General features: G+C 42.8%; 1 protein-coding gene across 2 annotated transcripts; it reads right to left on the bottom strand.

The window, feature by feature from the left end:
* On the bottom strand, positions 1-16241 carry pih1d1 (PIH1 domain containing 1). Of its 2 annotated transcripts, none has more exons than XM_080725062.1 (11): positions 16185-16241; positions 15619-15701; positions 14663-14717; positions 12956-13144; positions 10037-10098; positions 9351-9432; positions 8164-8260; positions 5508-5534; positions 4871-4949; positions 3114-3257; positions 1-93 (listed from the first exon to the last, which is right to left on the bottom strand). In XM_080725062.1, the coding sequence occupies exons 2-11, from the start codon at positions 15697-15699 to the stop codon at positions 34-36; spliced, it is 876 nt and encodes a 291-aa protein (XP_080581188.1). In that variant the 5' UTR covers positions 15700-15701; positions 16185-16241; the 3' UTR covers positions 1-33. The 2 variants fall into 2 exon arrangements, with proteins under 2 accessions (XP_080581188.1, XP_080581187.1); XM_080725061.1 differs by having other exon boundaries at positions 15619-15704; positions 16185-16237.
* Between the last annotated feature and the right edge of the window lie 692 nt (positions 16242-16933).

The following is a 16933-nucleotide window of genomic DNA, read 5'->3' as shown; positions in this document are numbered from 1 at the left end:
CAACCTACAGTATTACTAATAAATAACCAGACCTCATGAAGACACAACTGGCATAGCCTCGGGAACCCAGGCTGGCATGGTTACTGTCAGAATCTGAAAGACAAAGAGAAAATGTATTGACAGAAATAAGGTATCGGATGATATCTCAACAGTTTGAACAACATTGTAAACAGTTTCAAAGATACAACTCAGGATTTATCTGAATGAATAAGATGTTTTTTTTACCTACAGTATCTGTAAGGCAGAGTATGTTATCCTGCTAAAACCGGGAAAGCATTTTGTGTAATTTTATACACTAGAAGCAGCGTCTAGTCGGCGACCTGGCCAACTCGGAACAATGTAAATAGGGAATGAATGCCCCGCCCTTTAATGCAAACCCCATTATACCTGTTTTCATAGGACTAGGCCTGGGGCGGTATCGACATTTTGTTACCGCGATTACCGTCTTCCCATTTACCGCCGGTACTGCGGTAATTACCGCACCCCCGTATCTATTAATTAAGGTTCGGCGATAAGCCAAAATATTGAAATCATCTTCCCAAAAGTCGCCTCTCGAGTCTCCACAGCCTGACTGCCCGAGTTATACTTCTCCGTACAGCACAGCGGGTATGGCTTTGAAAGGAGCAGATCTACAAGCTCACAACACATCGCATCCGCGACGCGTTCTGAGCTTTTAGATCTGCACTGTCGGGTTACCATAGTAACGTAGGCTAGCTACTTAGCTTTTCAGACACAAACAGCTGTGTGAACAAACCAGAAGAGGACGGGTAGTCAGATCGTGTACAGTGATTCTGTAAACTCACGTCACGTCTCAACTCTCAAATCGCAGTGATTGAGTGCTGCTATATACAGGTTTTAGTTACAAGACTTGACAGAAAAGGTTATAAAATCTCCGACGCGCCGCCGGGCACAACGTGCGACGGAGTGGAAAAAGTAAAACAGTTTCATTTTCGGTTTTAGTCCACGCGGCCCGCGCTCCGCCAGTAATCCGTATGAATAAAAAAAGATATGCCACAACACAAGGTATGTATTAACATCCTTGTGTCGTGTGGATTACAAAGAAAGTTTACGCTGCTCTGTACTCCTCTACGCAGGCTGCCCTGTGTAGGTCTGACTGTCTGTGTCTCTGAGAGTGAGAGTGACGTATGTGGCTTCCAAACAGTGGTACACGGCCCAGAGCAGAGCGGCATGGAGCGCATGCGGTCCTCGCTTCTCCCCTGTTTTAAAACTCGCTGGTTTTCCAATAAAAAATAGACTTTTTTTTGTCTTTTTTTACCGCGGTAAGCACACTGACACCGCGGTAGACCTCGGTACGGCGGTACGGCGGTTACCGTGTCCAACCCTACATAGGACCCGTTTTGACCATCTGTCTGCCTGTGTCCATTTATGCCCATATATGGAGTTATCTGTATCTGTCTGTCTGTATGTCGCTGTCCATTTTATGTCCATATATGGAGATCACTGCAGTTATAGTTCTGGGTTCATTTTATGCCCATATATGGAGATATCTGTCTATCTGCGTCCATTTTATGCCCATATATGGAGTATCTGTCTGTGCCTCCAACTGTGTTGCAGACACAGTGCCGGTTCCCCCTTTAATGCAAACCTCATTATACCTGTTGTCATAGGACCCGTTTTGAACATCTGTTTACCTGTGTCCATTTATGCCCATATATGGAGATATCTGTATCTGTCTGTCTGCGTCCATTTTATGCCCATATATGGAGATCTTTGACCATCTGTTTGCCTCTGTCCATTTATGTCCATATATGGAGATATCTGTATCTGTCTGTCTGCAATCCATTTTATGCCCATATATGGGGGCATTCATTTTATGCCCATATATGGAGAACGCGCGTGCCCGTGGGACGAACGGTTCTCGAGATACGCGGATTACATACATACATACACACTCACAGAGATTTTTTGTTGACTCATGTGGCGTACGTGATGTCAGAGCCTTTTATGAAGTGATGTCACAATGAGTCAGAGCTTTCGCCGATTTCCTCCGGAACAGCCTGATGTCAACAATCAACCAAATAAACCAACAATCAAATAAGGAGATTCCGAACGTTTCGCGCCGGTTCGGGAAAACCGCGCGTCGGGTCGGGTCAAGATCCGGCACTGCACTCCGTGCCGCGGCGGGGAACGCGCGTGCCGAATCTGAAGCCGGTGGGACGAACGGTTCTCGAGATACGCGGATTACAGACACACAGACAGACAGACAGACACGCAGAGACTTCTCGCATTTATAGATAGATTAGATATTGAAAAATAGCAAGCTCATAGCGCATCATGAAATATGAGCTTATACACCGGGATACCAGATGAAGTTCAGCTGACCAAAATTAGTGCAGTGTTTTTCAGAGTGTGGTCCAGGGACCCTCTAGGTTGGGGTTCCTAATGAACCCTTGCAGGGGTGTAACTCTGAGAGTGTACATAAGGAAACAGATGGATCCTTACAGGTCTATTTAGATCCGTTTGTACACTCAAGAGTTATGGGGGTCCTGGAAAGTAAAAGGTTTGAGAACCATTTCCTTACCGTATCAGTCTTCCTTCTATTGTACTTGAGGAAGGGGGGTAGAGTGTGTGTTAGGGCATTCACGAATAGTAATTTTTAGTATTCGAATTATTCGACCTCAAAGTATTCGAATAGTCGAATATTCGACAGGACTGGCCAAACTGTCAAATATTAAGTAAGCAAGAGGCGAACATTGTGAAAATAGCCTATCTACATGCTCACAACGCCTCGCAATAGTTTCACAATATTTATCTGCGGAACCGAGTCACATTAAATGTAATACCTACAATTCCAAGTGCTTGTCAGGGTGGGGGTCCCCAGTTCAAATATGTTTATTTTGGTGGTCAGGGACTAAAAAGGTTTGAGAACCCCTGGTATAGAGCATTAACAAATTCATCCACCAGGGGCATTGACAACTCATTATTATGACTTCCTATCTAGCCAAGCTTTATAAACTAAATATATTTTAAAGAGAAAACAATAAAATAAAATAAGCGAATATTCGACTTTGGTGAACAACGTCGAATAGTGACTTTGATATTCGAATGTTCAAATATTCGGTGAATGCCCTAGTGTGTGTGTGCGCGCTAACCTGTGTGTGTGTGTTGTACTGGGCCAGGCTGTTCTCCTGGTCAATGAGTAGAGGATGGAAGATGTCCAGGTGGAAGAGAGATGGACGAGCTGATAGAACAAGACGATCCTCACCTACATCCAGGACCAGAGAACTGCATGAAGACTGGAGGTGGAGAGTGGAGTGTGGAGTGGGGTGGAGTGTGGAGAGGTGGGGTGGGGAGAAAATTTAGGTCAGAAAGAGATGGAAACTAGAAGCAGTGCTCTTCCGAGCACAGGTCTCCACCAGGCCACACAAATCGGCCTGTTATAGCGCCACCATGAGGCTGATTTAAAAAATGTGGGGCAGAGGTTCTGAATTAGCATCCAGGGAGTGTGTGTGCTCAGTTTGGCAGCGATCGGGCCAACGGCGCCGGAGATTAGCTGGTAACAACCAGGCCACACAAATCGGCCTGTTATAGCGCCACCATGAGGCTGATTTGAAAAATGTGGGGCAGAGGTTCTAGATTGGCATCCAGGGAGTGTGTGTGCTCAGTTTGGCAGCGATCGGGCCAACGGTGACTGAGATTAGCTGTTCACAAACTGCGAGGACGCACGGACGCACGGACGGACGGACGGACGGACGGACGGACGGAGGGGAAAACATACTCTCCCTCAGCCTTCGGCTGGTGGAGACAAAAATAGTGGTTGCAGGAAAGGAGGACAGGAAGAGAGGCAAAATAATTTAGACAAAATCCAGGGAAATAATTGGTAACATTGAGTGTGTGAGAGAGAGGCGTAAATCTTCCTCCCCCGCCCTGACTTTCCGCACCTCCGCACGGTCCAAGTGAACACAGCGGAGCGCTCCCTACCTCCGGTTCAGCTCAGACCCGTTGTCAAACAAAAGGTCGCGTAAGAGACACTCTCTTACGCGACCTTTTGTTTGACAACGGTCCATTAGTGAATGTAGGTGAGATAGTATGTCTTCATTTGTTTTGTTTGGAGGGATAGCAATATTGCAAAACATACACAATTTTAATCCTTCTGTTGTCTACCAATCTTTACATTTGAACACTTTAATTGTCTCCACCAGCCGAAGGCTGAGGGAGAGTATGTTTTCCCCTCCGTCCGTGCGTCCGTGCGTCCGTCCGTGCGTCCGTGCGTGCGTCCTCGCAGTTTGTGAACAGCTAATCTCAGTCACCGTTGGCCCGATCGCTGCCAAACTGAGCACACACACTCCCTGGATGCCAATCTAGAATCTCTGCCCCACATTTTTCAAATCAGCCTCATGGTGGCGCTATAACAGGCCGATTTGTGTGGCCTGGTTGTTACCAGCTAATCTCCGGCGCCGTTGGCCCGATCGCTGCCAAACTGAGCACACACACTCCCTGGATGCTAATTCAGAACCTCTGCCCCACATTTTTTAAATCAGCCTCATGGTGGCGCTATAACAGGCCGATTTGTGTGGCCTGGTGGAGACCTGTGCTCGGAAGAGCACTGCTTCTAGTTCAAACATAGGTTACTTTGTAAAATACATAATAATATACATATCAATAATAGTGAAAAATATAGTTTTTAGCTTTTATAATTGAATAAATCAATTAGTTTGGTTGTCTGTTGCACCGCTGGAAGGCTAGAACTCATCTTTTGGAAGACATTTTCCTTTCCACGACACGCTGTAATGTAATTTACTATGTGTATCCACTAATGAATAGTGGGGCCTCAGGAAGAAACCAACACTTCTTTTGTGTATGAATGTGTCTGTGTGTATATGTAATGTACTTAATGTGTGTATCTTACCACCCCAGGCAGTTGTATCTCAGCAATGAGGTATTCTGGTTCACCAACAGGGGGCTCCACTAACAAAGTAAATTCAGGTCTGGATGGAGTGATGAACAGGATCAGGGTTAGAGAGTACGATTATGACAATTTACATGATGATTAATTGTCACTCAAGTAATTGCGATTAACGATTTAATTGTGTTTTTGTCGTTGACAATTACATTTCTGTTTGGCTTGTAGGCTTTGAAGTTGCACATGGCAAATATAACACATAACCCTAACCCTAACCTAAATATACAAAGAAATGACTGACATATTTGACAACTTTATACTTGAAAAAGAACATTGATAGTGGAAATAGCCGCTCTACAAGTAGATCAGCTATTTCCATTATGTTTTGAAAATGTTTGAACATTTTTCAAAATGATTATGACGATTATTTCAAAATGATTATGACGATTATTTCAAAAATAATTTCGATTATTTCAAAAATAATTTCGATTATGAAAAATAATTGCGATTAGACGATTATGTAATAATTGTGACAGGCCTAGTAGAGAGGACAAGGAGGAAGAGGAACAAAGGGAAGACAAGGGGGCAGGTTGAAAATGTGGCTTTGATATTTGGATCGAGAGGAGAGGAGAGGAGAGGTTACCTTTTTGCCAGGGCAGGAGGAGTGTACCTGGGAAGTGGAGGAGACTACATTTTAACAAACTATATTTGTCAAAGGTCACGCAGTACTTATCACAATGACCGAATGTGTTACCTGTGTTCAAGTACACAACTCGAACACAACTAAACTCGCCCAATCAGGGACTGATCTGTTCTTTATCATCATCTTATCATCTATCATCTAAAAACAGATGTTGCGTGCTACCAGTGCTGTGTTCTACCTGTAATGCAGGTACTGTATACGCCATATGATTTTTTCGTCTGCCCTTGTGAACCTTTCAAAGTAGAGTATCTGTTAGGCATTATGCACTGGCGTCTGCCCTGGCCACATGAATAGCCGTGGATCATAATTATAGTATGCCCTAAAAGAAAAAGTCTAGAACACACCACTGCATGCAACATAATATGTGAAAGGCAACGACCTACTATGTCGAGACCTGATTCCCCGGATATTTTCCAAAGTTCAGATGTGAACTTTGTGTGAGAGGAAGAAACCCCCTTTATGACCTTTCTTACTATCTGGCCAAAATGTGCATTTTTGGAGGCATCTGGGAAAGTAATGTTTGGACTTTGGACTGCCATGACATTTGCTGTACACAATTATACTCCTAACAGGAAGCAATGTATTGATTTTGGTGACACCATGACCTCTAGCACCAGCAAAGGATCAAACCAATTATGAATCCTCTAAATATTTCTACAGTCTGTATTTCTTGGTGGAGGTCTGCATCTACAGTGTGTGTATCCCTGTTACACAACATCTTGTTTGAACCCTGACTCACAATTTTCAAATACCACTGTTTTTACAGACACACTCTAGCACAAAAGGAATGTGCGAGTACGACTTGTGCGGCTGTAGAAAATTGCACATTGAATCGGTGTGCAATAAATCAAGCTTAATTCCCGGAACACAGGATTGATGTTGTTCGACACACAAAAACTAAACGCCTCATATACTCTACAACCAATCCAGAATGTTTGTATATGAGTGTTATGATTATTGTTATAGAGCATTATGAGTACTAGAAGCTCGGGCGGCCCAGCGTCTAGTCGGCGACCTGGCCAACTCGGAACAATGTAAATAGGGAATGAATGCCCCGCCCTTTAATGCAAACCCCATTATACCTGTTTTCATAGGACCCGTTTTGACCATCTGTCTGCCTGTGTCCATTTATGCCCATATATGGAGATATCTGTATCTGTCTGTCTGTCTGTCGGCGTCCATTTTATGTCCATATATGGAGATCACTGCAGTTATAGTTCTGGGTCCATTTTATGCCCATATATGGAGATATCTGTCTATCTGCGTCCATTTTATGCTCATATATGGAGTATATGTCTGTGCCTCCAACTGTGTTGCAGACACAGTGCCGGTTCCCCCTTTAATGCAAACCTCATTATACCTGTTGTCATAGGACCCGTTTTGAACATCTGTTTGCCTGTGTCCATTTATGCCCATATATGGAGATATCTGTATCTGTCTGTCTGCGTCCATTTTATGCCCATATATGGAGATCTTTGACCATCTGTTTGCCTCTGTCCATTTATGTCCATATATGGAGATATCTGTATCTGTCTGTCTGCAATCCATTTTATGCCCATATATGGGGGCATTCATTTTATGCCCATATATGGAGAACGCGCGTGCCCATGGGACGAACGGTTCTCGAGATACGCGGATTACATACATACATACACACTCACAGAGATTTTTTGTTGACTCATGTGGCGTACGTGATGTCAGAGCCTTTTATGAAGTGATGTCACAATGAGTCAGAGCTTTCGCCGATTTCCTCCGGAACAGCCTGATGTCAACAATCAACCCCGCATAAGGAGATTCCGAACGTTTCGCGCCGGTTCGGGAAAACCGCGCGTCGGGTCGGGTCGAGACCCGGCACTGCACTCCGTGCCGCGGCGGGGAACGCGCGTGCCGAATCTGAAGCCGGTGGGACGAACGGTTCTCGAGATACGCGGATTACAGACAGACACACAGACAGACAGACAGACACGCAGAGACTTCTCGCATTTATAGATAGATGTATGAGTTCTTATAACTATAATTATACAGTAGTATGTTTATAAGTAGATTATAATGCATTTTAAGTTTGATTGTTTATCACTTTTATGTATGTTTAAAGAGTGTGTGTGTGTGTGTGTGTGTGTGTGTGTGTGTGTGTGTGTGTCTGACTTTAATTACATTTCTTATCTTATGATAAGATCTTATGGTACTCGATTGACACACTTTGTGTGATCAATACGTAACACATCTAATATACATCATAATCATCTATCATTCAGGCTCTGCTGGCTTGGCATTCCATGAATCAGAAAAGTATATAACCATGATATTACCATAATTGCTACTATCTCACTTGGTTGTGCAAAAAATATTGAATTTATTTTGAAGAGAAATACAAAAAAAGGGTATATCTATAAGTCTGGACCCATTGTTTGGGAAACACTGAAGCACACTGATCTACAGCTTGATCAAACGTTTTTATCAAAAAAGAAACAAGGGTGGACTCTGTTCCATGGCAAGATAAGACGCACCAAGCAGACATACCCAGCCTCTGAGCCCTGCCGCTAGCCAGACTGTGCAGGTAGTTCTTGTATGACAGACTACAGAGAGAAAGACCTACTGTGCAGGTAGTTCTTGTATGACAGGTCGGCTCTTGGTGCGGATGTTCTGCTCGTTCACGGAGCCAAGGAACTTCCTGTTCTTCAGAACCTTCCATTCTGCACAGAACATCCGCAACACACACACACACACACACACACACACACACACACACACACACACACACACACACACACACACACACACACACACACACACACACACACACACACACACACACACACACACACACACACACACACACACACACACACACACACACAGCCTTGTTTTACATTCCTTCTTAAAACACACTTCTATAAAGTCGCTTTTAATGCTTATTCCTAGTGTATTTTATGCTTCATGAAGCATTTGTAACACTGTTTTGAAAAGTACGATACAAATAAAGTTAATTATTCGTTTTATTAATTGTACTGTACCAGAGGCATACCTCGGGGGACGATCACACTGAGTTCCGTTGCTAGAAACATGGTGTTTTACCAGTGGGTTTTAGACACTGCCAGGAATGTGATTGTGCCCTATCACATTGCTAATTACACTCCTGCCCAATAACACTCCTGTGGTTGTCATGGTTACATGTGTGCCTTAACTTAATCACATGGTTGTCCAGGTGATTAAGGTAATTGGAGTTGTATTAGGCAAATTACAGTTTGAGGTTATACTGTATACTCAAGACTCTGCTTGTATCTTTCCTAGGGATTCGTCATTTGATTACCCTGTTACAAGTTCAAGTTTATTGTCACATATATTCATACAAGTACAAAATAAATACAGTGAAATGCTTGCACTAGGAGCATTCTCAGCTTTAAAGACAACAAAAGTATAGACCTACAGTACCATGTAGGCTTCATAACAAGTCCCAACAGACATAAATATACAATTACATACCCCAATCCCATACCATACAGTGTAACAGTGTACAGCTTAAAAGTGTGCGCAGTACCTATTGCCTATGTTTCAACCCTTCGTTGAGCAAGCAACCGACTGCCTGGGGGAGAAAACTATTACTGAAACGGGTGGTGTGTGATTTGATGCTCTGATAACGTTTCATTGTTTAGCCAGAGGTGCTGCTTTTGCCAAGTTGTTTATGTAATAAATAAATAATCTATTCTGCGCCTGTAGTGATGCATCTTGGCCCCCTCTTAGGGGTGAAGAAACTGTCTTAAGCACATTGCACACAAGTCCTACCTCTGCTGAGCTCCAGGTTGTATTTATTCTCTAAACCCTCTAGGGAGACTAGAATGAGGAAGTGCTGAAAGAGAGTGTCTTTCTGGAAAACACACACACACACACACACACACACACACACACACACACACACACACACACACACACACACACACACACACACACACACACACACACACACACACACACACACACACACACACACACACACACACACACACACACACACACACACACACACACAATTATACCATACATTATCATTAGCCTACATACTGGTTAAAATATGAACACGTGCACTCAGATCCGCTAACACAGGGATACTGACAGAACCTACGCTAAAAAACCCATGACAGCATCCTAGACTCTTCACTCTCCTGGCCCCCAAACTGTGGAATAAACTCCCAGTTGCACTTAGAACTGCAGACACACTCCCTAGCTTCCGCCGTGGTCTGAGGACTCGCCTATTCAGACTCCACCTTAGCCCATAGCACTTACAGCCCATAGCATTTGCGTAGCACCTGCCCACTCTCAATGACCATACATGTATTTATACAAAGTTTTTACTTAAAGATGCTGTGCCATGATGATCAGGTATTATGATTATACTAGGAGGAAGATTCTTTCGCTCTGGATTAAGAGTCTGATAAATGCATAAATTGTAATTTTAACACACAAATATGTACCTGGCACTTCTGGAAGAACTCTTGGTTGATAACAACATCATAGGCTGTACAACCCTGGGAACCTGAGAGAGAGAGAAAGATTACGAGTAAGAGAACCAGCAGAGAGAGAGAGAGAGAGAGAGAGAGAGAGAGAGAGAGAGAGAGAGAGAGAGAGAGAGAGAGAGAGAGAGAGAGGGAGAACCAGAGAGAGAGAGAGAGAGAGAGAGAGAGAGAGAGAGAGAGAGAGAGAGAGAGAGAATTTGGTCCAACACTTGGGATAAAATGCACAAAAATTTCTTTGGGACTTGTTGCCAGTGCATGATGAAATGTAATAGTACTCATGCGAAAACCTATATAGTGACTAGTGAGTAGTGAATGATCTATGTATAGGCCAACAGTACATGTACAACCAAACACAAATCCCAGTAAATATTATAATAATAGGGGAAATCACGCTCTTTCGAACGAGCATCGTTTCGACCGGCCAAAATCTACAAAACACTTGTAGACCGGATATGCAGGATCCCTGCCAGATTAAACCTGGATGGAATCCACATTGTTCCTCTAGTATCTGGGTTTCAACTATCGGTCGGATCCACCTTTCCAGTACCTTGGCATAAACATTCCCAGGGAGGCTGATAAATTTGATTCCTCTATAGTTGGGACACACCCTCTGGTCCCCAGAAGTGAACCATTTATCTCTGCCGTTGTTGAACACATCAGTGATTTCTTTCCAGACGGCACGCTTCTCCTTTAATGCCATTTTTTAGGTTTCTAAATACCACAATACACTATCTGAGAAGTTTCTATTCTAGGCTGTATTCTGCTTATCCATGTCATGAACTGGGGGTGAGGGTCTCTAAACCAAGAATATTTAAAAGTGCAAATTGTCATGTGCATGGAAGGCACTCGACAAAATCTTTAAATGATTGTCTTCAGCTGCCACATAAAAATGCTTTATGGAGATTATAATCTGGCACTTGAACAGAGGGATTGTGTAGAAGTGAATGTGTTAACCTTTATGTCAACTACAGACTTTGGTTGGGTGAACCGATTACCCTTAAATATTGTGTCTGTGACTGTGCAAAAGGCCAACAGTTGTTTCCTCTCCTTGCCATCCCCTTGTCAACATGTTATGTAACATCTTAATTTCAACTCAGACGACCCCACGCTGCTTCTAAGAGTTTTCCCTGCTGTTTATCTATCTCATGCATTATCATTCAGATACTCCGCAGGGATGGTTCATTTATGTTAATAAATACAAAGACGACGTCTCCAGGGCCTACAGTAAGTTAATGGTTTTAGGTGCCATGTCCACGGAAAGCCTCTTCTGAGTGGTGGAGCGCTTTGGATATCCGTGTCCATAGCACTCGCACGCAGTGTGTGACACGCGCAACTTTCAAAACCGATTCAACAGTTGCTGTGCTCGAATATCTTTTTATTTCCTAAATTTTTTTATATATATTTTTACATTTCTTCGTATATTTAAATTATTTGTCATATCTGCCCTGTGCAATTTTTTATCACAAAGCCTAAAAGGCCAAACAGAAAATTGTTCCAACGTTCAATGCCAAAAACACAATTAAATCGTTCTTAATTGCAATTATTTGTGTGACAATTAATCGCCAACTTAAATCTGTAAGGTGCTCTACACACTACAGGCGGTTGCCGTCGGGGCTGCCGCTAGGATCAGCGGTGGCCGCACGGCGGTGAGACACAAACACACTCGTTCAGTGATTAAACGCCGCGCGGTATTTCACAAAGATGAACACAATCCATCTCTCACCGCCCGCGTACGCATGCACAAACGAGCACGCTCGCGGGGGATTTCACGGGGCCGCGCCCGCTCTCCTCGCCGCCCCAAAACTTCACTGCGCGGCTGAAAAAGCCGCCCGCCTCCCGTTGAAAATGAATTGCTAGGAGGCGGTGACCGCGGCTAGTGTGGAACCCCCTGAATAGTGACAGCCCTACATGGTTGTGTTACCGATTCAACATTTGGGTGGTAAATTGCCGGGTTGTCACTTGTCAGACACACCCAGGACAATCAACAGAGCAGCGCTCGGCTCCCCTCCAAAAGTTGAACTGTTGTCTGCTTGACGCACCCAGGGGGCCCTCTGCCAAAGCTGGGAAGAGGAACACTCCAGAATTTCTTTAACAGAGAAATGCTTGGGAGCACTGGCAGCTAAAAAAAACAACAACCTTATCCAGCCATTTCCTTTGTGATTGTTGGGCTGACAGATATATCTATAACTGTCTAGTGGTTTACACAAGTAGACACTTGCCAGGTTAGCCTTAGTTGACAGTACTGTATGTTAGATACTGGTAGCTAGCTACCATTAATTAGCTGTGCCTTGCATTTACAAAGTTAGACACTTGCTAGAAGCACAATGTAAAGTTATAGTTGGGACAAACATACCAGAGCGTTTCATGAACAGTTCAGATGAATGGCAGACAGGTTAAAGAAATAACGATACATTTACTACATGTAGTTACTGTACATGTTTAAGCTCCTAAATATGTATTCAGATGGCAAAAACATCTGAATATCTGAACCGAGTAGAACGGTTCAGATAGCAGACATGGTGCAGTATAAATAAAGAAAATATCTAAATAGGTTCAGATAACATAGATTTAGTCAGACAGACACCCTAGAAATAGCTGCTCTACATGCTCACAATGCGTCACCTTGCAACGTATTGTGAGCTTGATAAATTTAAGTTGGGGTTCAAGTAGTTAAGCTTCTAATCCCTCCTACAAAATCTGTGGCAACAATTTCACCTGTTCCAATATGAATGCATCCGTGGTGCAACAGTGGTTCTCAAACCTTTTCATGTCAAGGACCCCAACTGATATGTAATCTTCATATATCTACACATGTAGAATACGTATACTGGTTTAACTAATTTAGCTGAGGGTCCCCTGGAACCCTCCACAACTCACTGTTGTCAATCTCTGTGTGCGGCTCGCCAAGGCTCATGGGAACTCGGTAGCTGGCGGGGTCTTCTGATTGGAGGAGTTCCATTAGCTCTTCCCTTGAGAGTTCCGGAGGGGGCGGGACTGAGGCTGATTGACAGATGTTGACGAAGATCTTCTGCTGGTCTGCCTGGGACAGGGTCTTGACACACATACCTGAGAAAGAGAGAGAGAGCAAGAGAGGAAAAGGATGAGACCGAGAGAATGATGGAGAGAAGGAGTTAAAGAGGTAATAAGAACACTGATCTTTCAGACTGTGATTTTGAGACTAGAGACCTGTACTTCCAAGCAGGATTTGGGGTTCAGGTTCTCTGGGTGTTCAGGGTTATGACAGCAGTAGGGATGGGACGATAGGCGTTATTATCGTGTATCGCGATAAAAAAAAAACACTCACGATAATCGTATCGTGGAGATTTAATATATCGGGATATCGTCCTCCGTCATGCACTGGGATCAATTCACCTTTTATTTGCCGAGCTGCATGTCCGGTACCACTTAAACCCTCTATAATTACTTATAATATACGTACTCGATACAGTCTTTTTTTCCACTCTCTTATCAGATGTCTTTGCAAAAAAATAGCCGATCTACAAGCTCACACCACGTCCCGTTGCGTTGTGAGCTTGTAGATCTGCTATTTTTTGGCCAATGTTCCGCCCCAGGATAATGGATTTTGATTATCACGATAATATCGTAAATCGCGATTTCTTTGGTCACAATAATCGTGATATGAAGTTTTCATATCGTCCCATTCCTAGGCAGCGGAGGTTCCCTTTTTACCGGAGTACACTGTCATGGTGACTTACTCTATACTGCCCACCTAAACACAAGAAAACCAGTTTTTGTGTGTTTTTAAAATGCTTAAAAACACAGCCTTATGTCCATCCAATTCTCTTGGAAAATGTCATCACCATTGTATAAGATCCCGCTGAGCTGTCTATGGGTCATAGACAAGCAAAACTCATCGGCTATGCCTGGTGATTCTTTTATATCAGAGGTATTAGTACTCGGCCAAGCCACGGATTGATTCATCTGTGTCAGCTTCTTGAGCTGTGTTTTCAGGTGAATGCAATATCAAAGCCAGCGCTTTGATATTATATATATATATTAAATACTGCCTAAAATGCTGGTATCGGTATCTGCGAGTATGCCAATATGTGCCATTCCAAAACCACGTAATGTATCACATATTTTGATTGCTTCAGTTGATGTTGCACGACTGTTTTATAATCTTACTGTACAATTTAGATTAGAATTTTACCAACTTGTAGCTGCATATTAACAATTATTAATGGATTTGTATTCCTAGATCAGTGGTTCTCAAACCTTTTAATAACTTTGAGAGTGTACAAATTGAAACAAATGGTCCCTGGACCCCACTTTGAGAACAACTGTCCTAGATTAGTTTAAATTTGTTTGTGTACCGACTGATGCGACTGAAGCGGACTTCGGCACAGCAACTTGCTCGCCTGAGCTCGCTCTGCGGTGCCTCTCGTGGCTCAAGTCCACTTCAGACGACGTCTCGCCTCCTACGAATACAATAATAGAACCAACTTGGAGTTGGCTAACGTGTCCAGGTCAAGGGAAGTCTGGGATTCCATTTTCGATGACAATTCTTCACAGTGCAGGTCTCAAATGTTAAGAGAGTGGCCGTGGGAACTGGGAGACACTCACCAGGATGTGGTCGGATCACTGTGGAGTCCGGATTCTCACTTATCTTTCCCATTGTCTAAAACAGAAAGCAAAGTCCATTCAAAGTTTTTTTTTTTACTATGATTTATATATTTATTTTATATATTTATTTTATTGTTCAGCCATCTAGAAGAGACTTTTTCTACACATCACCACAAAAGGAGGACAAGTAGGCTAGACTATATGTCACAACAAAAGTAGACGAAGCAAAATTAGTGAATATAGCATCACAATCATTTTAAACACTTTAACCTTTGGCTATTCAAAAATAGCATATATAGACGCTCATAGCGTGTCACTTTGTCCTCAAGTGCTAACTCTATAAATTGTATTTTGTATTTTCTTAGATTTGCACTGATGGTGGTGAAATTGCCTTCAAGGTCTAACGGGAAGGGAGCACATGCATAATTTTAGTCAGTGTATCACAGATATCATACCAGAATGTTTTAACTTTAATACATTGCCATGTACAATGTAAAAAGGAGCCCTCTTCTGTGCCACATCTAAAACATAAGTCTGATAGCTACGATTTGTATCCATGCAACTTTTGAGGTATATAATAAAGTTTGTGGAGAAAATTATAGTGACTACAACAAACCTTCATCAATAGTAATATTTAAATCAGACTCTCTCAGCAACAAAAAGTACAAATTGGAATTGAACCTGTACGAACATTCGTCACAATGTAACAAATTCTCCACATCAGTAAACACAGGTAAAGCCATCTCCGCATCTCCTGTCAAAATGCCTGTTTGACAAGTCATATTTCCGCCTCAATTTTTATTTTAAAGTTCATATTTTAACACAAATGTTTGCTTCTGGAGGTCCCCGGTACAAAACATTTTCAGATGGGGGTCTGCGGCCAAATACATCATTTTGGGGGTCCTTGACACGAGTTTGAGAACCACTACTCTAACCAACCATAATGTACTACCTACCTGTAAAAGCATCTGCTGGTAGAGCTCCTCTTGTTGCTCATACTCCAACTCAGAACCCAGGAGGGAGGAATCCGTTGCCATGGCTACTGACAAAACAAAAACAGGTCCAGACAAATAATGAATGAATGAATGTCACTCGTCTCAATCCAAACAACCATAATTATAATCTAAATACATGTATGCTTAGATAAAGGTGCTGCTGTGTAATAAAGATGATCATCAACATATATAAATATATAAAAGTACAAGTAGAGAATGTTTGAAAATAGCAGATCTACAGCCTTTAAGAAGCTTTGCATTTTGAGCCAACGATTTTGGTTAACATTTCTTAAAAGCTATAGATAGATCAAATAACATCAACTGCATTACAAGACACAGTAAACACAGTTTCCTCTCATGCATGCATGAGCATGACTGACTCGGACTGACTGCAATAAGTTAACGTGTCTACGAAGCTATGCTGTTAACATTATCAGCCTTTACGATTGTTATTTCACCAAATGTTCTACATCTAAAGACATGTTTTCTTTTACCACCAACTCAACTCCAAGAAACATTGGTCTTACCTTACACTCTAGTCGCTTTTGAAAGCTGTTTCACACACAAACAGACACACACACACACACACACACACCACCATGGGTACTGTATTTCCTGATTACTCTGACGTCAGAGCCTTGTGACCGAATCTGTTTTCAAAATAAAAGCTCTATCTTGATAAAAGCAAAATATATTCACAGTCAATCACAGTAACAGGAACGGTGGGTGGGCACCCACCAAAACATTCTGAGTAGGCTACTAGTGAAAACTGGCATATGTGGGCACTTTGGGGTCAGAACCATGGGTCAGAAGAGTGGGCAGCAGGGAAATCTGGACACTAAAACAAACAACTGGGCACCTAGAGAGGGCACAAGGGAAATGTCAAATGTGGACAGACTGGGCACCAACACAGAGTGGGCACCTGACCTCGGAAGAACACCAAACGGGAATACTTTGGGGTTACTGAGGGTAGGGTTAAGGTTAGGCATAGTTTTACTTAAAGGTGCCCACTGCTCTCTGTTGCCCACACTACTCACCCAAAGTGCCCATGTTTCCTGGCGCTCACTCTTCCCTACTTGCTAGTGCCTACTGCCTAGTCTTCCCATAGATATTAGTCTTCCCCCAAAGAAAGAAAGAAAGAAAGAAAGAAAGAAAGAAAGAGTAAATATGCTATCTTCCATGATTTCTTTATAAAAACAACACACAAAAACTTTATTGTCCATTCAATTTTTCAAATGAAACTTTGTTTTGGCACTCTAACAGTGGTCTACAGACA

Source organism: Nannobrachium achirus (genome assembly GCF_963921795.1).
Source record: "Nannobrachium achirus genome assembly, chromosome: 4".
Classification (NCBI taxonomy): Eukaryota; Metazoa; Chordata; class Actinopteri; order Myctophiformes; family Myctophidae; genus Nannobrachium; species Nannobrachium achirus.
Note: the sequence above shows the minus strand (reverse complement) of the source record. Positions and strands in the feature narration are given on the sequence as shown.